At 39.0% G+C, this 27,052-nt stretch overlaps 1 protein-coding gene across 1 annotated transcript in view; it reads left to right on the forward strand.

The window, feature by feature from the left end:
• The window catches only part of LOC105197170 (nuclear pore complex protein Nup88), a 97,667-nt gene that overhangs the window by 56,954 nt on the left and 13,661 nt on the right, over positions 1 to 27,052 (forward strand). The window contains exon 2 of the mRNA XM_011163414.3: positions 9,700 to 9,869. Within this exon, the coding sequence (XP_011161716.1) occupies positions 9,700 to 9,869 (170 nt within the window). The remainder of the gene's footprint in view (positions 1 to 9,699; positions 9,870 to 27,052) is intronic.

The raw sequence follows: 27,052 nt of genomic DNA on the forward strand, positions 1-27,052 counted from the left end.
CGGCTCGCTTGATTAAACGAGCGATCAGCCTGATGGCTGTCCGCCGTGGGTGCGGCGCGGTCGGGCATTAATACAAAACTCGATTGTCATTCGTCGCCTGACCCCGCAGCCCCCTGATTACGTCGATTCATTAACCGTGGCTGCTCTGCCGGCGCTAGCGGAGCGTTGCTCCGAGGCCGTGGTCCCGAAAATCAACTGACCTTTATCAACGTCCCAATGTAGAGCCGAAATTGTCCGCACGCGATAAAACGCGGTAAATAATGTTCCGCGACCGATAGGTAGTAGGACGTAGGTTAATTGTAAGTAGGAAGAAGCAATGCTATTTATTATGTGACGAGAAAATGGTTCACAACGTAACATGGGACAACTCCGCTATTATCGAATTCGAATTTCTCAAAGCTCTCTTCTTTGATTACATTTATCTAGAAATATATATTATATTTGAAAAAAAATTGAAGAGTTTTTTTACAAAAACCAAATAGGTTTAAAATTAAATTTAAATTTTTAGTTAAATTTGAAAAAAACAAAAACTTTTCAACTTCAAATCGTTTATCGTGTATGGACATTTTTTTCAAATATATATGTAAATAAATTGAAGAACAAAAAGTTGTAAGCTATTCTGATTATTATTTTGAGAATCAATTTAGAAGAAAAAGAATAAAAAGGACTTATTTGATTCTTGCTTTGAATTTTATATCTAATTATATTTTTAATTAAATTTTCAGAAAACAAAAATTTTCCAACTTTAAATTATTTTTTATATAAATATGAACTTTTTTCCGAACATATAAATAAATTAAAGAATAAAATGTTGTAAATTATTATTTTGAGGATTAATTTAAAAATAAAAGAATACAAAGACTTGTTCGGTTCTTGAGGGAATTTTATATTTAATTATATTTTATATTTACCTATTTATTTTATAATATAAATGATTCACTTTCTTCAAAGTGAAGGAATTTTACAGATACAAGTTAGTATCGATATTATTAAATTGATTTTCCATTTAATTATGCTTTAAGAACTGCATTTGAAACCGAAAGTAACGGTGCACAATTCGATATGAATTGAAACATATGAAATAATATTTCAGCACCAAGATCTTGCTATTATCATCTTGGCCCGAATTCTATTTAGTTTGTTGTATACAAGTCGTTATCTTGAATCTGTATCATATTATATTTTACATTTTCTTTTTTTTATAATCTTTATAATGTTAAGGCGAAAAAAGAAATATTATCTAAAATATAGAGCAATAATTTTGTTATTTTTTTTTTACTTTTACAAATTTTTTATTTACTTTTACAAATTGCTCTTTTCAAAAATAGTTTCATTTTGCTTTGTATAAATGCGATAATTTTTCTCCGAGCATAATAGGAAGTTACAAAGTTTTAAAAACAATAGTCCAATGACTCTCGCGTGAAAACTTCAAACCTTGATTAATTTTAATGGCAAATATACATATAATTATACATAATTATTAAATAAAAGCGAATGTAATAATTATGCATTCTGAGGGATTTAATTTCACTGAAGATAGTCTTAAGAAGGCTGAAACAAATGTATTTTTATTAAATCAATCTAATAATTAGAAAATATGGAATTATTATAGATTTACGCAAAAATTACTAATGTTTATGACTCTTATTCAATTTAATTAATGTACAAAGTTTTAATTACTATTTTGAGGAATTAACCTTAACTTCTTTGGTATTTTTGCAGAAATTCTATATATTACGTATTACCTATTTATAGGGGAGACCAGGGCTAAATGACACCAGGGGCTTGTTGACTATGTGTTCTTTTTTAGTATTTATCTTCAAACGAACAGCAAATAAAAAATCGCGAAACATTTTTTTTAAATATAGATACTTTTCTCTAAGTTTTAAAATCGGAATAATATTACATTTAAAAAAAAATAAAACCAATTTAACAGTAACAAAGTAAATTTCTGAAACTCCCGAAATTTTATATTAATATTTTTTAGCGTTAATATATAAAGTTAAGTAACGTGTTATTATTAGAATAAAGTTTTTCGCAAACGTATGATATATTATTTTGAGTAGTAAACGCAATTTTCATTCATAAAATGATTGAAATAAAGTAGATAAGCGGTCAGGGTCAGTTGGGCCATATTTAATGACTGGCACCATGCGCCGTGGCGCTTAGTACAACTCCGCGTCACGCCGTGGCATTGACTATTATACGTGCAGATTACGTACATTTTATACGGAGCCTTCTTGTCCCACGCTACTAGGGCCCGGTTTTTCATTATCTAGTTATCTAACTTATGATTAAACTTAAATTTAAGTTTTAGCCAATAAGCTTCACTTATGGCATCATCATGGATGAAGTCCATTGGATGAAACATCAAGTAAAATTTAACCGTCAGTTAATTAGATAATGAAAAACTAAGCCTTATAGGTTCTACTAACCAACTGATCTCAGTATCGGGGCAAAATGGTCACGTTGTTGCACGTTTATATTTTGATTATTATAAAATAAAACGTACTCGTATGATCAACAGGATCATATTAGGCTTTAACATATAGAGAAAGATTGCCTCTATCACGTTTGTATAGGCAATTATAACAATCAATTGTCTGAGAAGTTGTAGCTTCGAAATTCTAAAATATGGGGCATTTAGCCCCAGTTTCTCCTATTTATATTTCCTGTTTTAATTCTTAACCGAAGTAAAATTGTTCATGATGTAACGCTATTGATAGAGAATAATTTGGCGTCATAACCCAATTTAAAAAAAAAAAGTTGACTTGTTTGATTTTGTAAGAAACCTTCAATTGTTTATATATATATATATATGTATATAATATTTTAAATGTAATAAAACTATAGCTATTATATTTCAAAAATGTTTTGAATAGAGGAATATTAATACGTGCTCATATCTTATCTGCGTTTGCTTTCCTCAACGTTCACGAGACTTGATTAATAATCATCGATTGATCCCGCGTTTGGTAAGGCTGATACGGCAAAGACACAACGAGACGAGACGTCTTTCGACGTCGACGAATGACGCTTCCGCGCATTTAAAAGTTTTCTCCTCGTTAAGACGTATTCCACGGGGTCGTCGTCGGCAGAGCCTAACGAGAAGGTGCCATGTTCCGCACTGTTGTTTCTTTCTTTCCCTCTCCCCCTCTTTATCTCTGTCTTTCTCTCTCGCTCACTCACTAGAAACACATTTATTAATGGCAGCTCGGCTCATCCCGCCGCTAAGTACCGGTAAGAAAGTACCCTCCCTGTTGCTTTTCCTCTTACCGAGAGCCTTCATTCACTTTAGGTAGCTGTCTGCCATCCCGTTCGGGGGAGGAGAGAGGAAAAAAGAGACGTTACATTGTCGACGCCTTATTAATCCGGAGGCGAGGGTGAGAGGATGAAGACTGCAAGCTTCGGCGAGGATGCTCATGGTGTCGCGAGGTTGGGTCCTTTGAAGAAATTAAAAGAACAGAGGGTATAATGTGAACACATCCATTCCTTGGTCCCCACCGCACGCCTCTTCACCCTCCACTTCCCCGTCTTTCTCTCTTTTTCTTCCTCTTCTCGCTCTTCCTTCCCCCTGCGAGAGCTGGATCCATTAACATTGCCGTTGCGCGAACTCTCGCTAAGCACCAGTCGGATAGACATCTCGAGTCTTGTCACGGTTTCTTAAAATCCGACTTATATCCCGAGCTTGCCTCCCTTCTTAACTCATTCTCTAAACGTTTTTCCTCGCCCTCTCGAATCTCTTTCTTTTCCGTCTTTTTAAATACGCCGTATTAAATGAAACGAAAAATCATTCGCTAACAATGAGTCGAGCAATGGGACTCTCACCCCAATCGATAATGGTATAATTTTACTTGTTCGTATAAATATACGTCTAACGTCACGCATATCACGTATTAATACGTGCTCATATCTTATCTGCGTTTGCTTTCCTCAACGTTCACGAGACTTGATTAATAATCATCGATTGATCCCGCGTTTGGTAAGGCTGATACGGCAAAGACACAACGAGACGAGACGTCTTTCGACGTCGACGAATGACGCTTCCGCGCATTTAAAAGTTTTCTCCTCGTTAAGACGTATTCCACGGGGTCGTCGTCGGCAGAGCCTAACGAGAAGGTGCCATGTTCCGCACTGTTGTTTCTTTCTTTCCCTCTCCCCCTCTTTATCTCTGTCTTTCTCTCTCGCTCACTCACTAGAAACACATTTATTAATGGCAGCTCGGCTCATCCCGCCGCTAAGTACCGGTAAGAAAGTACCCTCCCTGTTGCTTTTCCTCTTACCGAGAGCCTTCATTCACTTTAGGTAGCTGTCTGCCATCCCGTTCGGGGGAGGAGAGAGGAAAAAAGAGACGTTACATTGTCGACGCCTTATTAATCCGGAGGCGAGGGTGAGAGGATGAAGACTGCAAGCTTCGGCGAGGATGCTCATGGTGTCGCGAGGTTGGGTCCTTTGAAGAAATTAAAAGAACAGAGGGTATAATGTGAACACATCCATTCCTTGGTCCCCACCGCACGCCTCTTCACCCTCCACTTCCCCGTCTTTCTCTCTTTTTCTTCCTCTTCTCGCTCTTCCTTCCCCCTGCGAGAGCTGGATCCATTAACATTGCCGTTGCGCGAACTCTCGCTAAGCACCAGTCGGATAGACATCTCGAGTCTTGTCACGGTTTCTTAAAATCCGACTTATATCCCGAGCTTGCCTCCCTTCTTAACTCATTCTCTAAACGTTTTTCCTCGCCCTCTCGAATCTCTTTCTTTTCCGTCTTTTTAAATACGCCGTATTAAATGAAACGAAAAATCATTCGCTAACAATGAGTCGAGCAATGGGACTCTCACCCCAATCGATAATGGTATAATTTTACTTGTTCGTATAAATATACGTCTAACGTCACGCATATCACGTAGTCACGCAAATTGATAAAAACTTAATGTATTGCTGTTGTTATCATCATCATGGAATATATTATTTCGTAGAATGCGCGCCCAGATCCGGCAACTTCGGAAGCATATTTTCGCACGTTGCAACTCGAGCGAACACCCCTCCCCTTCCCCCTCCTACATTTGTATCAATTCGCATTCGGTAATACGCGCGTTATTGCGAAAAGAGAAGTACAGCCATTTCGCGTGAAGAGCGGTCGCCATAATGTAAGGCATCTGCGTAAGGATGGCAAACGAGGACGTTAGCCGAATAATGCAAAGCAAACCCGAGCTGAGATATAGTCCGGCATTTGTTCATATTAAGGCGCTGTCAGGACGCTCGCAATGTTCGCGCGTTGGGGTCAACCCTCCCCCCCAATGGCGCTTCCGTCCCTCCTCCCCTCTGTATACGCGACATTTCGGCCGCGTGCCCGCGTGTGTTTTGAAATTATATAGCGCGAGAACGCCCGACGTCGTTAGTCAACTCGCGCCGCATCTCGCTGTTAACTATGTGTATCTTGAGCACCCGTTACATCGCCATTTGTCAGGTCCGCTTCGCCGTACGCGCGCAATTTCGCGCGTTAAGTCGCGCGCACCGAGCGCGATATTTCGGCCGGCTGTGACAACTCGCGTCCGGGATTTGTCTTGGACCGATATTTGTGCCGGGCAAACAACAATTAAACGCTACAATACGAAAGGAATACATCGCCGAAGATCCGGATTGCGTCTTTCCATGCATTAACCGACATATTTGCATGCGACTTAAATAGATACTTAATTTCGCCATTAAATACATTTTATCGAGGAGTAATGCGTATACATAAAGTGGTAAAGACCTCGCGCGAGAATCGACGGTCACGAGCGCAAGCTGGAATTGTCCTAGGTCCTAAGACATTCAATTCGACGAAAAGCGAAATTCAGACTCGTCGTCTAGCAAGCAGACTTTGATCATAAGTGACACGCGCGACTTTACGGTAAACCTAAGTTCTAAACTAATAAGGCAACACGATGGTGGCACGATCGGGGGAAGAGAGGGAGGTAGAGGCGACGATGGAAGCAGAAGGGTCCAAGTTTCATGGAGCTGCGAACCGGGCCGCCGATTACGACGTTGATCGTCTACAGCAGACAACCAAATTGGATAAGTTGAAGGAGCTGAATCTTCTTCGTCGCCTTAATCCCTATTAAGCTCGCTAAGATTTCATCCAAATATATATTTTTTATTTTCATGTATCTTATGTTAATTGTAGCATTGCATCAAATATTTTTTTTTTTTCTCTATATCTGTACACAGTATGCCCAACTTCTTGAATTTCGTAACTTTTTTTAAAAAAATTGTAGTAAAAGTGTAGAGAAGAAGGTGATATTAAAACTCTTGTGAGCATGGCTATTTTATTAGGCAAATACAAGTGATTACTTATGAAATCATTTGTTTAATATGCCAATACACGGATAGTCGACACTTCTAATAAGATATGTTTACTTTGGAACATTTCAAAACTTTTTCAAAATTTATTTTAACATTTAATTGCACATATTTTCTCACTCCTTTTAAATTTGGACATATTGTCACGCGAATATATGTACACGCTTTGTTATTTAACATTTTATTCGGCTGCACTCATTTTGAATTATGCAAAGTTAAACAGTAAGATGGAATTTTGCTACTGCAATCTCTTAAGTGTGCTGACATCTTAACAGATCTAATACAGCCTCTCTTTCGAAATTTCTAAATCAAAGTAATTATTTGATAATTGACTGTAGTTCTACTGCTAATCTAGTTTACACTACACGTAATTATAAATTTTCAGTACTGCAATCTGTATGTGGTAGCAGTTACGTAATATAAATGCATATATTTTGCAATATTTTATCTTTACTTTGAATAAATATATAATGTTATAACAAAACAATGTATATTTTTTTAACAAAAACAATTTTTCAAATCTATTTTTGTAGAAGAAATGGAGCACATATTATATTATTTCTGTTTTTTTTTTATTTATTATGCAGTATTGTCGCAATTTTATAAATTGCATCCTAAGTAATAAATATTTCATACCATTCAATCTAAAAATGATTGGACAAAAACATTGATAAACATAATCTTTAAAACAACCGAATTTTTAATACAACCGAATAAAATATTAAATAATAGGGAAAATACTCAAATGTACATATTAAAAAAGTTATTGTACAAAATATGAATGTAAATGTAGGGCCGTAATACATCATCATCTGCTCTAATATTTTTATGCTTGTCTTCGTTTTGAACATATCTAAGTTGAACATTTATTGAACTTAAACTTAAAGCATAATTTGATCTTTATTTTAAAAATATATACACTTTTACTGTTTTTACTTTATATTTTGGTAACCGCATACGCAATCTTTTTTTCTCTCTCATTCGCTAAAGTAAAAATATATGTCACATCCAAGACCGATATTACGAAAAAAAATTATTGCTGATAGAGCACCACATTCGTTTTCCAGTTCGGGTTTTCGCGACCGAAAGGGAACGAAGAGCGTGCGCTAGGTGGTTGGCGTTGGGTGTAAATTTGCATTGAACGAAATGAGGCGCTATGGGGCATTCCAGTCCGAAGTTAATAGCTTCCCAACGATTAACTGTATCCCTCCACCCACGTGCTATCCATGCCCTACCCTCTTCTCTTTCTCTCTCTCTCTCTCTCTCTCTCTCTCTCTCTCTCTCTGACTCTTCGCCGTTCATGCACTCGCCCTCTCACAACCCTCGTTTTCTTTCTCTCTCTCTCTCTCGTTCACATACACATCGTCCTTCTTGCTTCTCGTCGCACGCGCCACGTCCCAGCTACCTATATCGTCCCTCCTAATAATGTATGTCCCAAAGGTCGCGAAATAACTGACTTCGACGGACGACGAATATCGCGAGCGTTGTCGACCGATCGACTGAATGAAATAAATTAGCTAACGAAGAAGCGCGCAACAAGCATGACCAATAATCCACGTGGAGCAACTCGTTCGCTTTTTACCGCGGCGAGTGTGGCTTTTGCCCGCCTGGCGGATCATCAATGGCACGCGGGGCTTGGAAAAGGCAACGCTACTGCGGCAGCCAATAGTTTCCAGGCGCGTGAAGGCGCCACGGGGGTTATAGGGCATAATTTAGTGGACAGTTTGATATACAAACAATCTTTAATGAAATTCTTGGTGTTCATTAATAACGCATTACAGCCTCGCGCGCCGGTGTGTCGGCATCGGTACCCGGGAATCCCGCGCTGCCTCTCTCTTTCCCTCCCCATCCGCTCTTCACCACCCCTTTTATACCCTTCCATTTTCCTGCTCATACTCCGGTGCCGTCGCTTCCGCGCGTACCATCGTCCGACACCCTTTATCGCCCTGGCTTTCAACCAGCCCTTACCCCTCGCTGCCACCGGAATGCTCTGGATGAACCATAGCGCGAATATGTTTTCGCGCTCTTGCTATGGCAATTCGATTTTCTGTTAATCGTACAAATCGTAATAGTTTCCTTGTTTATTTGAAAAGGAAAGGATGACTTGTTCAAATTAATGTTACAATAATTTTATCATTTTACTCTTGATGCGAGACATAGTATAACTGCTGATTAGTGAAGCAATAATGTCTTAGTAAACAATAAGTTCTGAAAGAAATAAAATTTTGTCAGAATATACCTCCGTATTTTTTCCAACATTTTTTTTTTTATTAATTACGTTTATTAATTAAAGCATTTTTACTTTTAAAATTCATAGCATGCTTCATGTAAATTCATTTCGTTCGCTCGCAGTCTGCGTTTTCGCGATGTCACGTTGAACGCGATACCCGATATATCGAGACGAAGAAGTCTCCCCCATCAGAGAAACCTGGGGAATAACCAGCCTCTGGGTAGGAAAAAAAAAGTAATTGCCCCTTGATACACGCCGATACCCCACCTGCGGGGATGCCGCCTCGTAATGATGTTCGCGTTGGCGAACTTAGTTCGAAATTAAATATCGGGGCAAGAAGGTGGAACGGCGGGGGTGGCGAAGAACGTCGAAGAGGTATCAGGAGGTTGCAAAGGGGGAAAAGAGCGGGCGACGACGCTGCGCACCTGCCTTTTTCCCGGGACGGCATGATAAAAATCAAACTGGAAAACAAACGAGGAGCGGGATCGTATTATAAAGTTTTTAATCGATAGACGATGCGCGTCTCGGAAGGCAGGAGAGGCAATGGGACGGGTAGATATCTCGCGGGTAGATAGGTAGATAGACGGGATTGGGGAAAGGGGGGATGGAAAAAAAAGGAAACGGAGGGTCCAAGGAGAAAACGGCGCGCGATCGGGCGAGGAATCCTGCGGCGTGCTTACTGGCTCGTGTAATAATGAATTTATACCTTGCGCAAGAGCGCCTTCGGGATCGGCGACATACCACTTTTCTTTCTCGCTTCGCCTGCTTTCTTAGAATTTTAATTAATGAAAACGCGGTCCAAGCTGATGAGATCCTTGCTCGGAGATCTTTACGGATGCATAAATACATATCCGCGTTTTACTGTCTGAAAACGAGATGTAATTCTAGCCGCGGCAAAATATCTGTTAATCTTACGTGTATGTCTCTCGCGTTTGTATCTTAATTAAAAGCGACTTCTTCATTCCGTAATGCGTTGCATCTTTTTATCAGTAAGTAAAATTAAAAAAAATTAGGGAGCCTTAACCTTAATTCTTTATATTTTATTAATAAAATGATAAATGGTATTTTTGTTAAGACTAAATAACATTCATGTGATAATTAATATTTGTTATTTTATTTATTCTTTACAGACGCTACAACCAACGGATCCGCCAATATTTGAGGTCACAAATGTACTGATAAACGAGACAGCAACGCAATTGGCGTTATGGGGCAAACTGGGTATCGCTCTCATGGAATTACCGAAGCGATGGGGCAAGGACGCCGTTTACGAAGGCGGTAAAGAAGAGATTCTTTGCACGTAAGTACATATTGATCTTGGAAATCTCTATGTTGCCCGAAAATTGCGCTTAAGAGTTTATGTCTAGTCTCCTGACTATAAAACACGATTTTTTGTCAATTTTTTTGAAAGAGTGTACGCATATTTTTATATAAAAGTTTTTTTGTTCAAAGGATCAAAGTTTAACGAAAACTTTGTCACTTCTTTGGGTAAAAACATTAATTAGTAACAAGGTTGCAGCCAATGCCCCTTGGAAGCCTTTTTTCAAATACGTTTTGTGGTAATCAATGTTGTTCAGAACTGGATTATATGAGATCAAAAATTCAAAAAAGTTTAGTTAATATATGTGTTATTCTAGTCTTCAATTGTTCAATTTTTCCAAAAAATTGAATTAGGACAAAATTGCGGCTGTTTAAAGTTGAAGTTTCGATTTTCGTACAAAAGAACGGACATTTCTCGTCTAAAAAAAATATGCATTGAAAAAATCTTTCGATTAAAGATTTAGATGTCTAGATGAAGCATGTAAAATTACAAATTGATTGATACACAACAGTTTCTAAGTTACCTTCGTCACTGATCTTGAAAATATAGTTATAAGAAAAACTATTAAAGCTTGCATTCAAAGTTTCAAGTGCAGTTTACATTAAATTTGAGAACTTTATTTTTCAATTTACACAGAATCATCTTCGAGGCCTGTTGTTTTCTGCCAAAATTATTGTCTTTAAAACGTGCCTCTAAAACTTTTTAGTAATATACCATAGATGACCTATAGGGGCAGATAGAAATGATATTCAATACAGTTACCGCGGTAATCCTGCACAGAGCATTTGGAGGGACGCCAATATAAAACCACTTGAAACTTACAGGAAATATTTTTAACAGTATATACTTTAATAAAATTTGTTTTTTAAAAAATTGTTTTTATTTTCCAAAATTTCTAACTAGACATAGTCCCTTAAGTATTATGCAAGCAATAAAGAAAGATCTAAAATTAAAAATAATAATTGACAAAAAAAGAAAATCTTACAATACGGATAACTATGTCGCAATAAAAAAATTATTTAAATAGAGAGCAATTTATTTTTAATCTTAATATACATCTTGAAATATTTTAAAAGCAGATTTTTTTGTAAAAGATACAGTTAAAATATATACTATTTCATGATTTTGATTTGATTAGTTTCAAGTATTCACGGGAGCGTGACAAAATAATTAAATTAGCGACACCGGGGCGATCAATGTCGATCGGTATCTCGCGTCGGTGCCCCTGCCGAATCACGCTGTCCGGAAAGAAAAGCGCCCTAAGAAAGTCCGACTCGTAAAAACGGAGATAAGGTTAGCGGCGGATAATAAATCGCGCTATCTGCCTTTTCTCCCCGCGCCGTCGCCGTGTCTCCCGTAGGCGTCCTAATATCCTGTAATTAAGAGGGTGTTACGGTGACGCCCGGCGAACCCCTTCGGCCTCCCTCTTATGGAATTAAGGTGGCTTTACTCGGTTAGTTTTCAAAAGTTCCGGGGGGCCGGAAAGCACCGCTGAATACTAACCGCCTCATCAACGACACATGCCACCCGAGACTACTGTCTCGCGTAACATTACCCGGTAGTGTGTGCCACCGCCGAGCCGCCACCGCCGCCCTCGGCCCCGTTTGCGCCCCGACCCCCGACCGTAATCTTTCGGGCGATTAGAACGTCGCGCAATTACGGGCGCCGTTGGAGATTACGCTCGCTCGCGCATCGCTGGATCACGGTGCAGTCGATCGTAGTCGATCAGCATCCCGAACATCGTTCGCGTATGTACCTTACCTATCCGCCTGCTGTCGCATTCTGTAACATTACGCTAACGTCGTGTCAGCGGTCGAATCACAATATAGTCGAGAAAAATTCGAGAGAACTAAAAGATTTGCAAATGCATCTGATTAAGTGTATCTGAACAATACCTGTAGAACACGTTAACGATTTTAAGCGAAATAAATTTTTGATGTCTTTTGGAGTACCGTAATACAAAACTCAACCAAATATCTCTAGTTTCATGGGTATCACGTGAATCTAAAAACTCGCGTCTGAATTAAGTGGTAATTAATAGCGAAATACGATGACTCTTAATCCGCCGGCGGTAAACGCGAAAGGGGTAACCGGCTCGTTTTAAGTCGTCCCATGCATTATAATTTCATAATAAGCTGAATTCAGAATAAATGCAGGTACCTTCCCGACTTCCTGCTAATTCGTAATTCCGAACTTTTTCCGGAAGCGAACGAACCGCTTATTTCTCGAGAGGGAAAGGGAGAACAAGGGGGAACGCGAAAGAGGAACAGGAGCGAGGAGAAAAGAGGAAAGCAAGGTAGAGAGGAACAACCGACCGCTGCTCAACAAACTGGCCAGATTAAGAGCGGCAGTTTGCGCTAAAGTTTTTTCGTCGTTTCACTTAGGCGATTTCGCTCGGCCTGCCGTGGGTTCGAGCGAATTTATTAAGAACGCACGTAGAGCGCATTATGCGCGCACACCGCGCAAAAGATCGCGCGGAGCAGTTTCTGAGTGAGTCGCGGCCATTAGAACGAATCTCGGGGATTTAATGTCTGCCACCTTCCAGCCGGCTTAAATAAGGCTAAATGAAGTTTATGCGTTATTGCCGGCGAAACTTCCGGTAGACCCGGCGCGGCGTGACCTCGCCAATGGCCTGGAGCGTGTTATCGTCTCACGATTTCGAGCAACTAGATACGCGATACAAGGATCATCAGACTGATCCAAGGGAGTTCCCACGTTGGAGAAAGTCAAAGATTAGCAGCCAAAGAGAGAACGTTCTAACTTTGAACCACATTCGTATTGCTTTAAGAATGTACACATACAAAAAATAACACCCCTTCGGTCTCACTCCGTTTCATTCCGAGCTCCTTTTTACCCTCCCCGACGGACCCGCGCATCTCTCTCACCTTTTTTGCCCTCCTCGGATGTTTTCAGCATCCCTGAGACTTAAGAATGTTGCAGTTTCGTTTGCATCGAGAGAAAAGATGTGCGAAACGTTGACGCTAAGATGAGAAGTCGTTTTCGCCTCATCCGATTAACGACAAAAATTCTTTTGTGATTCAAGTAAAGCACATTTGCGCACTCTTTATCAATGAGAATACTGGAAAATTATTTTTATAAATTTGTTTATTCTCTATCTAATATGCATACAAAAATTACTGGTTTCTCGACTGCACATGTACGTTACCTACATTATTTTTCATCTTACGAAAAGTCCAAATTAAAATATAGCACAAATCGTGAAATTTGTCAATAAAAAAATTTCAGGTGAGAAATTATTGAATTGTTCGAATTCATATTGCACAATTATGCCAACTGAAATGTTACAATTCGTGTGTGTGTGAAATATATATATTTTGAAACACTCAGCACACCTATATAAATCGAACTCTGAATTTTCGCGGGTTACGTATATTCGAATTTCGATCTTTTTGTGGCGTTATGTTGGTACTCATGTCTCTCACTTATGCCGACAAGCTCGGCCATTTTGAATGTTCACTTAATTGTTGACAGCTGCTTTGCTTGCACGTGTTTTGGATCGTCTTCGATTTTTACCTATTCAAAAAAATGGATCAAAGAACCTGTATCAAATTTTGTGTGAAAAACGAAATTAAGTGCGCGGATGCATTCCGAATGTTGACTGTGGCATACGGAGAAGCTACCTTGGACCGAAGCAACGTTTATCGGTGGTACAAAATGTTCTCAGAAGGCCGAGAAGATGTGAACGACGAAGAGCGTGCCGGACGCCCGAGCACTTCAACAACAGACGAAAAAATTAATGAAGTGGAGAAAATGGTATTGGCCAATCGTCGAATCACCGTTAGAGAAGTTGCTGAGGACCTAAACATATCGATTGGCTCGTGCCATTCGATTTTTATCAATGATTTGGGCATGAGACGGGTCGCCGCGAAATTCGTACCAAACGCCCCTGCTCACACATCGTTGCTTGTGCGCGACTTTTTGGCCAAAAACAACACACTAATGATGCCGCAGCCACCGTATTCCCCAGATCTGGCCCCCTGTGACTTTTTCTTGTTCCCTAAACTGAAGAGGCCCATGAAAGGACGACGTTACGCTACGCTTGACGAGATAAAGACGGCATCGAAGGAGAAGCTGAACAAGATAAAAAAAAATGATTTTTTGAAGTGCTTCGAAGATTGGAAAAACCGTTGGCACAAGTGTATAATATCTCATGGGGATTACTTTGAAGGGGACAAAATAGATATTCATGAATAAATAAATAATTTTTGAAAAAACACTGAAATGTTACAATTCGTGTGTGTGTGAAATATATATATTTTGAAACACTCAGCACACCTATATAAATCGAACTCTAAATTTTACAGCGTTTCTGAGATATCCATCCAGATTTACCCATCTTAAGTTTTTCCACTTAGCATCATCTAATCTGATTAAATCTACTTCTTGTTAGACTTGTGTCTGTGATCAGTCTTTATCTATAACATCTAATGATTCCGACAGTGTTCGAATAACACACACTTATCTTTTCATAATTTAAAGTTCTCGGCGCAAAACTAAAGCCTTTTGACCTGTTATCTTTCTACATTACATTAATCGACATAATCTCGCGATGTGAATAAAACAGTCGCTCTGTGAGATATTAAAATTCTTAACAATCGTACTACATTACGAGTGCATTAGAGGCAGTAAATAACAACAGTTTAGTCGCGATGTAACGATTTGCTCTCCTCCGTGCGGATAATCGCTACAGGAAGTAAGTATAATTCCTACCGCATAATACGGTCGCGGTGTGGGTGAGTAGCGGTACACCGTCGCGAGTCTCGGTATTAATTCGACAACGAATTGCGAATGCGGCGCCATTCCGCGCATCGTCGCGAAGATCGTCGCCTCTTGGTTGGCTCGCGCGGCTAATTATTGTTTTAAGGATTACCGTTATGTGTTTATTATGCGGCCTGGAGGACCTTGCCCTGCCCTCTTCGTCACCCCTCACCTGCCTTAATATTCGGTAGATTTCAGCCTCTCCGGGAGCGGCGCGGCGGCAGAAATCTACGCCATTTCTTCCCCTCCATTCGCGCCTCTCCTTTCCTCCCCTTCCCCCCTTTCCCACCACGAAAAGTCAGCCTATGTTTATGAATAATTCTCACCTCTTATAACTACCCCTCATCGCTCCCCGCCGACCTTTACCCAATCCACTCGCCGGCACCGCGAACGTCTCGCCGAACCACTCTGGGAGTGTTCGCCTCGTAAACCCCTAATGCCGGCTCTTCATCTGCGAGCTCCCAGATTCTGAGCTCTGCGAAACAGGCGAATCGCGCCGTAACGCCCGCAGCAAGAAGCGGAAAGTAGATAATGGACACGTGTAATTATACTACAAGCTCTCCTCGACTAATGACCTTATTAAAGAGCTTTTATAGTAGCGATTACCATCTAGAAAAATGTAGACTGTTTTATTATCACGGACGTATGCATGACTCAGGGTGAGATAATGGTTATTCGAATTCTTTTTCGTATCGAGTTTCAATGAAATTTCTCTCGTCACCGATTAACTAATAAAAAAAATAAATAATAGCTAATAAGGATAGGATTAGCTAGCAACAGTTGCGCTTAGATGACTCAAAATTATCTAGATGAAGATAAGATAAATTACATGTAAATGTATCTTAAATAAAACAAAGATGATTAAATTTTATTAGCTAAAAGGTAAAATTATGTAGTTTTATCTAGATAATTTTTAGATTGTATTGCTATTGAGCAAAACAATTTAGGATACGAGATATGTTTATATTTTTATTTCTAAATCTTGATTTCTGAAAGATAAAAGTGCTCCAAATAGTTTAGTCCGACAAAAAAATTTTTCTTTGGATTTGAATCAATACGCAATTAAAAATCAAAGTTAAAAAATAGAAGAAAAATGTAATCCACATTATATAATGACCGACAAAATTCCTTGTAAAACTTTTCAAGTTTATAATTTGGGGGCAACTTTCATATTGCACTGCTACTGATCTGTGCAATCTGGACGTTCCGATATATACTGCCAATGTACTAAAAATCTGGATACTACAAGTTACGTATACTATAGATTTTTAGTACTGGCAGTGAATCATCACTTTGAAAAATTTTCCTGTTAGGATGAATGGTAACTTGGAGGTTAATAATATTTCTCACATTTTCGTTCACATTATCTTAGATAATTTGAAAAAGATAACGCCTTTTATCTAAAAATGAAAATACTATTTATTATAATAATCTAAATAAAGATAATGTCATTTCTCTATCTAGATGATTATCTTGATAATTTTATATAGATAATGACAAATAGTGGCTAATAAGATAATAAAATATTCGAGTGATTACTCGTGATTACTTTCGTCGCATCAAATCTGTCGGGATGTAAAAGTTTTAGGAAAAGAAATTATCGTGTGCGCGGCACGATGAAGCATACCGGCCGGCGTTTACGCTCGAGATTTATTGCCCCGATCATCTTTACGACACGTCGGCATTTAACAAACGATAAAATCGCAGGTCCCGCGGCGATATCGCTCCGCGTGTGCGCGCGATGAATTGAATTTATATATTTTTTTAGATCGAACAAAAAATGCAGAATAACATTGCGTTCGGAGTGGAAGAAATATTTGTCTGGGCGTGATGCGCACGTAATGTTTATGGCGGCGAAAGAGCGTGAACGTGTACACGCCCGGCGACGGTATTTTATATCTTCCACACATGACCACGCATTCCTCAAAATTTATATTAAAAACCATCGTATCGCGAGTCACTGTTTGCGCGATGTAACTGCCAGATTGCGATTTTACCGCAGCCGAAAAATATTTAGTTTTATGTTGCACTTCGAGCCGCCGACAACCGTACTTGTCTAAAAATCAAAAGTGATTTTTTTCACATTAAACATTCTGCTTGAACGGTAATTTCGAGAAAATTATATAATAAATATTTAAGTAGGAAGTAGATTGACGTATGATGATTAAATCTAAATATAGATTATGTCAATAGATACAAGAGCATTAATAGCCGGTTCCAAATCCAAGTAGACAAACCTCTCGTTGTGTCAGACCGGCTAAGTGAAAAAAATCTTCGGTGGTCAGACAGAGTGTGAGACTCGCTACAAAATCTAAAGTTACAACTTGTGCAGGCAGGATTCAAATAAAATACAGTAAAATAAATATATTCAACAAAATTTAATTGTATGAAAGTAAAAGAATCGCTCGCGATCTTGTTTTTAACCCAAACTGTTCGGACTGGCCCACATTAAATTCAAGCTGCATGGTGCAATGTAAGCCATTGTAATCGTTTAAGCAGGCGTAAATGTCGAAAAAAAAAAAAATAAACGCGATGCTCGTTGAACGCGCGTATTCTGATGTTCGTTCGTGACCGCTTCGGGTCGAAAGATAAACAATAAAGAAGACAGATTTACGAGGCGCCATAAAGCTCGCGGGCTAATCTGTCACGCGTGCAAGCTCATTTATTTCCGAACGTGGTACGTTCCGCGGGCGCGTTGCAGAAACGGTCAATCGGCGAGCCGGAGAGGGGGAGTTCCTCGAGCATATGTTGAAACGTGCTACGGAATATTTCACCCACGGGTTGAATCTCACCCCCTTTCTCCTCCCCTCCCTCCTCCCCGTTCGCGCAACGCGCGAGGATCGCTCTCCTATCTGACCCGGGCCGCTGGACGCGAGAGGAGGACGGGGCCACGCGCGTTTATTTAAAAAATGATTTAACCTAATGGTTTTACATATGTAATCCCGATATAAACCCGAGGCTAATCTCGGGCGACCACACGCGGTGCTGTGCACACGCACGCGTACGTACACACGCGCACGATCGTACGGAGAGAGAAAGAGAGCGAACGGGAGAGCCGTGTGTCTCCAAACATACGATATCCACGTCCTCCTCTGCATCCCCACTTCAAATCTATCTTTGGCTCTTTTTTTTTACTTTTTTTCGATGAGCAAGCACTAACGAAAATCACCGGCTTGCTGGCAGCAGCGCAGTTGTTCTCGGCGGTAAGCGAGGGAGAGGGACGGGTGGGAGTTGTTTGCGGAGGCCGAGCATAGGGTCGCACTGTATTCGCACGCGGGGATGATTTAGATGGTCCCCGATGATATCCGCGCCTTTTGAAAAATGTCGGCACACCGAGGAAAAAGCGTATAAGCCGTTTTACGGTTTATGTGTGTCGCGCTTTATCAGGCCGCCGCGGCCTGAAACTTTATTGCCGGCCGAACGATATTTCTCGTCGAATCAGCGTTAACGAAAGAGTTGAATTATGAGAGGTCGCGCGGAATTAAAAAGCTCGTAGCGTCACGCTTATATATAATCGGACGGTATTTGTTCGCGATAGGAATGAAAATATTCGTTTATCTGCCGCTCCTCGTCTTTACATACTTCATCGTAGAAATACTTCTCTCTCACCTCCCCTCCCCCTCATTGATGCATTTTTTTATCAGATAATTAATAACTGAAACTACATAGGTCGGTTTTAATTTTCAAATAATAAAAAATGCAACGCTTAATATGATTGGCAATAATCTCAATTTGCAAATCTTTATAAACTGTCCACAACTTTCGGAGTATCCTACACAGTGTTGTGTCAAATTATAAATATTTATAATAAATATAATAAATAATGTAAAATAAATTAATACATTTCCTAAACAAGATGGTAAACTCGGACAAGATGGCCATAGTTCTTTAAAATGCAAGAAATATATTTTTATTTTTGTTATTTTTTAATGTTTGATATATCACGTCACTGAAGCTTAAAGTTAATAATACTATTGCATTTAAAGATAAAACTCTTATTAGAAGTCTAATATTATCAAAATACAATAACATAGGCCATCTTATCAAACATCTTAAGGAAAAGATGGCTATAGTATCATGGGACAGATAACTAAACACGTTTTATGTTAAAAATGAATGTAACATTTTTTAAAGTGATAAATAAAACTTATAATTTTATGTATTTAGTATAAATACGTATATCTTAAATATATGTATATAATTATATATGACTTAGTTATAATTATAATATTGCAATAGCAGCATAAAAATTAAAATCTGATATTGCAATAATAACATAACAATTATAATTTTTTTTAAGTAAGAAAACGATACTGATTTCTATAATTTAAAGAAAAACAATGTATGAAAAAACAAAATGGAGCATCTTGCTCGAATTGTAAGAAAAAGATGGTCATAGTGTATTTAAATAAATAGTGAAAATAAAAGTACAAATTATAAGTTACGTTTCTTTATTATATACGTGATGTTGATTATGGTAGTTTAGCTGTAATTTATTCGATGTTATATCAGCTTTTAGAGGACACATGCAAAACTTTGCAGGTAGTCAAAAGTAAAAGTATTACATAATATTCAGAATACGATTATTTCGAATAGTGTACGCACATGAATTACTGTAAATATCGATTGTCTTTCAGAATGATTCTAAAAATGCACTATTTAGCAATTATTGGAGAAATTACAGACTATGGTAATTTTTTTCGTATGGCCATAATACCCCAATTTACCCTATGATAAATCTTTATATTTTACTTTCCTAAACGTTTTTCTAAATTTTTTATTCTCCCAAAAAATCTGCTGTCGCAAAATCCAAATTTGAAGAAAAGTTCTTCAATCTGGCAACTCTCTTCCTACATTGATATTTAGAATATATTTTTTTTAACAAATAGGAAAAATAAAATTTAAATCACAGAAATTTTTATATGTTTGTACACACAATTTCCTTATGATGAAATAGATAACATCTGTAGACGGGTACTCGATCCCAATTTGTTCAATTATCGTGACACCAATTGTCCGCACACTTAACGGACTTATGCATTCGTTTGCCAGCGTTCCTACTTTCGTTTAATCAAAGAATTCCGAGCATTGCGCCGCAGCAGAGAATTTAAATACGCGAGACGTGCTTCACACAGCTGCCATCATCGTCGTCGTCATCGTCGTCGTTGTCGTCGTCGTCGTCGCCATCGTCGTCGTCACCGTCGTCGTCGTCGTCGTCGCCGTCGTCGCCGTCGTCGCGTAACGAAATAAAAGCCGACGGCGAAAGAGAGAGACATCTGTCGGTTCTTTTAATTATAACGGTACGTGTGTTAGCCACGGGCACGGTCCGGGGATGCCCGGGCACTCCTGTTCTCGCACTCCGCATTCGGTATCCTTTGTTTGCCGTTTTCCGTCGTAGCTCCGTCGCTCACCTACGCCCGCTTCGTCCGTTTCCAGCGGCGCGTTTCATGTCCAGAGACACGCGCTCGCGTGACACAAAGTCGATATCACGATCTGATTCCTCCTCAGCCTTTAAAAAAATAAAGTACCACCTTGTTAATCCATTACGCCGTGAAGTTTTATTTTAGATTAATATGAAATGGAAAATTCTGAGATTAGCATTGAAGATAGAAATGTAATTATTAAGGGAAAATAATTAACTGGACCGAATAGTCTCATCGAGATTCTCATGAATGCTTCATTCATTCCTTTAGCTTTCATTTGAAAACAAATTTATATTACATATATGTTTCTCCATTTCTACACATGATTAGTCAAACGCGTAATTATTTATAATAATTAAATATTTCCAAGTCAAAATTTTACGACCTGAATTTAATCTATTGAGCTTCTACCTTTGGCCTCAAAATAACAGTTAACGGAAAATTCCTACACTGAGAGGTTTATCTTCGACCTCTTTAATCTCTCCATAAAAACCGTAATAGGTTCAATAGGTTCAAAAGAGGACCATTTGAGAGTTTAAGATATCAAAAGAGGTCTATTTGAGGGTTTAAAGTATCAAAATAGGCGTAAAAGGTCGAAAATGGGATTGAAATTTCGACTAATTGTCTTTAAATTCTGTTTGCGGTATACAGAGTTTTCAGATTGGTATTAAGCCAATCATGTTGCAAACCATACAGCAGAAAACATTTTAGCAGTGTCGCGACAACGTCATAATGTTTCTGCAATGTCGCTGAAACGTTGCAATGCTGCTGCAATATTGCTGAAATATTGTATTCTGTGATGTACGGGACCGACCAAACTTCTCCATGTAATTGCTTCTTCACCCGATGCACCTCTCTCTGTCTGTCCCAACAAACCGCTTTGAAACGATATTTACGACTCGCGCTTGTTACACATTGCCTAATTATCTCGCGTCAAGTGCGATACGCTGGCGTGTGTACCATCACGAAATACTGAATGAGGCCCTCGACACCCTCGTCATCGGGGCGCGCGCTATCTACGGGGAGAGGGATAAGTGCTGGCAAAGATCGAGAACCGGGACGTGTCAGGACAGGGCAACCGGGAAGCCAACCGGGTACCAGGCCGTGAGCCGATGGAGACGCGCGACGCTGCCTGGGCGCGCCGCGGTGTCGAGAATTAACGGGCTTAGTTGCCGACGCAGGTGTCGTCGGGAAGGCGAAGGCAAGCGAGAGTCGGGATGAATTACGACGGGAGCGTCAGCCAGCGCCAGGAGAACGTCGGTCGTTATATTTTGCGCAACATCCCGATTTTATGGGCCGCCCCTCGCGCCCTCGGACAAGTCGGGGCGCCCTCCGTTCCCTTTCGGGACAAGAGAACGCGAACTTCCGTTGTGTAACGCGGCTGCCATTGTAACCGAGGTATGCTCAACAAGAGCAGTAATCCAGAATCGCAGATCGATCGATTAATAATGATGCTCGAATGTGAACTCTCTTGCCATATATTGTTAACATTTAAAAGTAGAACATAAAATTCGCTATTCTTTATTCGTGGCTGGAGGTAGCTGAGTCAGTCGAGATCCAGGTATTCATTAGTTTTCGAGGATTACTCGTATATCCCCTTTACTTCGCAAATGTCTAAAATCGTAAAATTAAATAATAATAGGAAAATATAGATGTGTGGTGTGTTTGTGAAAACGCGACTAATTAAAGTTGAGCTTTGTTCAAAATTTTTATCGTTGGATCTTTGTGTTGACATGTCTTATGTAATTTTACATACTTTTTCATATTCATCAAATTGCTCACTGAATAAATTTTTGGTTTTCAAACACAAAATGACAGTAGCCAATAATATCACGATATTAAATTAATAATTTAATAAAAATGATGCTAACAAACTGTTACTCCTCCCCTAAATATAAAGAATAATATAAAATTAAAAATTGTTATTATTTTGTGTATTATATTTATACGCGAAGCGACTTTTTAATTATGCAATAAAGTATGGGCGAATGATCCAGTCATAGTCCTCTGAAGGATATGTCTTTCAAGGACTAATTAGCATATTAATTACACAGGGCGCCGTTTTTAGACTTCTTTTCTGTTGTTTGAATAAAATTTATCATTTCCTATGTATTTTTGCGCGCTGAGCACGAATCCGACAAGCAAATTGCTCCATCACGTCAGGTTTTTGAGAAAAGTGAGGTTAAAGGTGTCAAAACAACGTTAGAAAATGATAAATTTTATTCAAACAATAAAATCACGTCGCCCAGTGTTATTACTTTTTTTTATTGTTAATTTTTGATGTACTAAATATTTTTAAAATGCAAGTTCTCATGCTGATCCTCGAGAATGAATAAAATCAAAATTGTACAGACATATTTGAGGGGTAAAACTATTTATGTAATTGTGCATTTTATCCGAAAAATTTCGAGCAATCAATTTTGCGACAAACTGCAATTAGGACCGTCACGTGGTTGGTCGTCAGTTTGTATGTCTTTCGAGCTTGCGTCACAAGCAGGCGGGTTAACGAGTAATGTCTAATCTATGCATCCGCTTATCATAATGGCCCTCGTTATATCGCGAGCACGGCCCGGAAGCCGCCGCCGACCCCCGCTGTCGACCAACCCCTCAGTCTTAGCCACCCCTTACTCTACGCGCCGCGCTTCCGCGAGGCCGTAATAAAAGTATTCCGAGTAACTGAACGATATTACGCCGTTACGGGCTCTGCTTGCCGGGTAGAATTAAGCGGTTGAACGTTGTCCCCGCAGGGGAACCCCGAACGAAGTGCACAATCGCTATAAAGGGCGCGCGCCGACGTAAAAGCCATGTGGCAGCCTGTTCGACGTGCGATCAAAGATTATGAAACGCCATCGAGACAAACCTAATTCTGTTTAAATGAGACGTAAGTAGGTTAAACATTCCCTTTAAATGATGTCAAGAAGCGTTCGTTTAGCTGTAGAATCTAATCTCAGTTTGCTTCTTTTCTCATCTTTTCTAATTAATCCTTTTGTACCTGATGGGACATATACGTCCTAATCCTTCAAAAATTCACAAAAATCAAAATAACGAGTTCTTTGTGGATTTATTTTGAAAGTCAACGTAAAGACTATTTTTAATTCGCTACTTAATTTCAAAATAGCAAATTCAATGTAGTTAGACCAACAAAATACTAAATTTTGTTGGATTTTAGTCATATTGGATTTGCCAGTTCGAATTTTAATTACAGATTCATAATCAGTGACTCTAAAAATTTTTAGTAAATCGTAAATCAGATGCTAATTATTCTTAGAAAAAAAGTCAAGCACGAAAGGGTTAATTGATCAAAATGAGACTAGATTTAAAACATTAAGTAAATAAAGAAAACATCGACAAATACACATCGTGAAAACATAAATATTGAATGAAAAGCTAAATCTTAGTGCTGATATTTATTGTGTGGTTTTATATAAGGTAAAGTCGCCTATTATGGGATAGGTTTCTAATATGAGGTAGCGAGGTTTCTGCTACATTAATAAACGCATGTGGTTGGTACCATCATAAACTTATTATTCTTGGAATGAAATCTATCTTCAGAAGATAGATCGTAGAAAATTCATTATTAGATCATGTGTGCAGTTGTTGAAAAAAAATTTTTAAAGTTGCATGTTGACAAGATTTATTGAGATGAGTTTTTAAACCTTATTTATTATAAAATAAACAAATATTTGATAATAAATTCTGCATGCAGTGATAGAGAAAAGTCTTGTTAATAGAAAAATACGGAATGTGATGATTTGCTTAATTGTAAATATTAAATTTGGTGATTGTGAAACCTCAAAGCGTGGGAACTCATACTATGAGACACTTGAAAATCACCGTTTATTATTGCATATTCTGACTTCGAGAGCTTTCCAAAATGCTATAATAAAGTTTTTCATTGAAGACTTTCGAATTATGAGGCTTGAAATTTACGGTTTTCAGCATTAGGACTGAGACTTTAAAATATCTCGAAGAGAATAGATTTTAAAGGAAAATATTAGATACAAAAGTTTTTGAGTATTGGGGATAACATCACCCCTGAGGGTGAAAAAATCGATTTTTATTTTTTTTTGTTTAAATCATTAGTTTATACTTATAAAAATATGATGCAAGTAGTTGTAAAACGAAGTTTGAACTGTATTATAGTGTTTTGAGCTGATTACATGAATTGTCTCTGTGTGCTTACCGAGCAATTGTAGACTGTAGACTGTATTCGGAATGGCTCTTTCTTCTCCATGCTCCGTAGGTATATAGGTTTTTTTATGTACCGAAAATAAATCTTTGACTAACATAATATAGATGTTATTACTTGTATTAAATCAGTAAATAGTTTGGAAGCGTCGGTTTCTGTGATTATGCGACACCATTAGTTTTTCTGTGTTTATACAACAAACTTGGCTGTTTGCCATAATGTTATAATGATGACTACAACGATCTAATGAAAATTATGCAAGTCTTAAACCTCATGGTGGATTCTACTTGTCATTATTATTGCCAAAACTGGAATGCGCGGCGCGTCGCACTTGCCAAATGCAGTCTCACTCAAGAAGCAAAAGAGGTCAGAATATCATTATTAGCAACAAGAAAGGAATATGACGAGGCTGCTGAATTTGTAGAAAAACAGTTTTATGGGACAGACATTGTAGATTAGAGGTAAATTAAAAATTTTTAACTTCATACACAAAAAATCAGTTACTAAAACTTTAAACGCGTTTTTCTCAAAACAGTTTTTCAAATCTGCGTGCAACGTCATTCTTACAATTTTTATCCGATTGACTTGAAATTTTATCACAGTCTTCTGGTAACTATTTTACAATGAAGTACAGGCTTTTTGCGAAATGTCAAAAATTCTTTTTCAGCATTTTTTAACACATTTTCAAATAAAAAATGCACTTTTTTTCTATAAATAGCTGCCATTTGGACAAAAATTTTGAAAAATCCCTACGTACTTCATTAGTTTTGGATATGCAGATAATGTAGATTTTTGTCGTTTTGCTTCAGCATGAACCATGTCGCAGAAAACTTGCACGCAAAAATTCATCTTTAAGAAAATGGGTTGATTTCGTAAATGGGTCAGTACGCCGCCGTTTTGTGCATAAAGAAAAATTAAAAAATATTTTTTTACTTGTCAATATATGTACAATAAAGGCCTTTAAGTTTTTCTTATATAAAGTTATTCATTTACCCACAATAAATTTCCAAACTTAAGTATCACTTTAGGGCTTGAGGGGGTGATGTTACACCTTAAAAGAGCTATATGATTGGTCAACTAAATTTTGAGTCTGTAGCCTAATTTGCACCTAGTAAGATCCAAATCGTTAAGACTCATCTCATATAAAAAAATCTTTGTATCTCATATTAAGAATCTTTTTTCTGAATTAGCAAAATTGGCAGTTTTAAAATTTCATATGCAACAAAGGATAACTTTTATTGGTTGCTAATTCTTGGCGATGAAACTTAAATATATTTACTATAATTTGGATATGAAAATAGAAGTTAAAGGTATAAATTAAATAAATTATAAGCCTTTAAAAAAAGGTATCTTGTAATAGGCAACTTTACGCTATATTTTCAAGTTCACGAAGCTGCGCGTCGAGTAACTTTTCGATCTTAAGACTAGATTTATTGTAGTTGGATAAAAGTAGTAAATTTCAATGCCAGCGAACGTATCATATATTTGTAAAATTGAACATAAGCGGTTATGTTAAAAGTCATTTTATTCTGCTATATCAATTTCTAAATTATTTCTATACACTGCATATAAATTCTCGCTACAAATCGCCATAATTTTGCGTCCTCAGGCGAGTCGAAATGCCGACCCGCGAGAATAATGACAATCTCGCGAAAAACAAGCGCAACGCGACACAACGCGGCGCGGCAAGCCGGCCGAACCGGCCGCCGTTCTATTAAGCTAAAATCAGGGCCCACAGCGCGCGGACTCGCAGCGTCGCTCTAAATTATTATAACGCGAGGAGATCCGCGTACCTTCGCGGACAATGAAAGGTACACCGTAACGTCGTGACGTTTGTTTTGTCGGCCTCGGCGCGGCCGCGCCGCCCGCTCGCGCCCCGCGCGGCGATGCTCTCTCGCCTACATTTCGTATATTTTATTATTACTCTCGCACTTTCCGCGGCTGGACACGGTAACGTTGGCGAGGGGGTTGACGGCGGTGGTTAGCCCGTGGCCGTTATTAATGTCCGCGGCATGCCAGAAAAAGCGAGCAAAAGGCCCCGCGCCCCGGAGAGAAAAAGACAGTGGGCATCGGGTATCACTGGCACACAACGTTCTCCGGGATATACACCCCGTTAGTACATACGTCCCGCGCAGAACGGCGACACGGCCACCAGCACAAGCGCCAGGAGTTCTTAATAATTGATAAAAATGTACGCACGCACCGGTAAAGAGAACGGGAGAGTGGGAACGGGAGAGAGATAGGGGCAGGACGTAGAGGAGATAGGGCAGGGAAGGGGACAGGGACAGGGTTAAAAAAAGGGCCAGACACGACAGCGATGGTGATGGTGGTGGTCGTGGTTGGTGGTGGTGATGGTGGTGGTGGTGGTAGTGGTGATGTGGTGGTGACTCTCACCCTCACGCGGCTCCAACCCTCCCGTGTCCGCCTGACTCGCCACCGTTTCGTTGACAAAGGCATACGCAACGATTTATTCGCACTTTTCACCGCGACCTCTCTCGAGAATTTTTCTTCGTTCTGTCACAATTTCGGAATTATCAGAATTTATGCCTACCCCTTCGCGCGCGTGGCTAGGCACGCCCGCGCGCGTTTTCTGATAGGTATTAAGCTGTCTTGATTACCGCGATGCCAGTTGCCCGCGGAGATGCTCCGCGCGTTCGATGGCGTTGAATATTCCTAAATAAAATGAATGGCAACAGGACCAACGCATTTAAGGGTGCTCGCAACCCCCGTTGTGTATTCGATATTCATTGACGCTGGCACCGAAAAAAGAT

Source organism: Solenopsis invicta, chromosome 8 (assembly GCF_016802725.1).
Source record: "Solenopsis invicta isolate M01_SB chromosome 8, UNIL_Sinv_3.0, whole genome shotgun sequence".
Classification (NCBI taxonomy): Eukaryota; Metazoa; Arthropoda; class Insecta; order Hymenoptera; family Formicidae; genus Solenopsis; species Solenopsis invicta.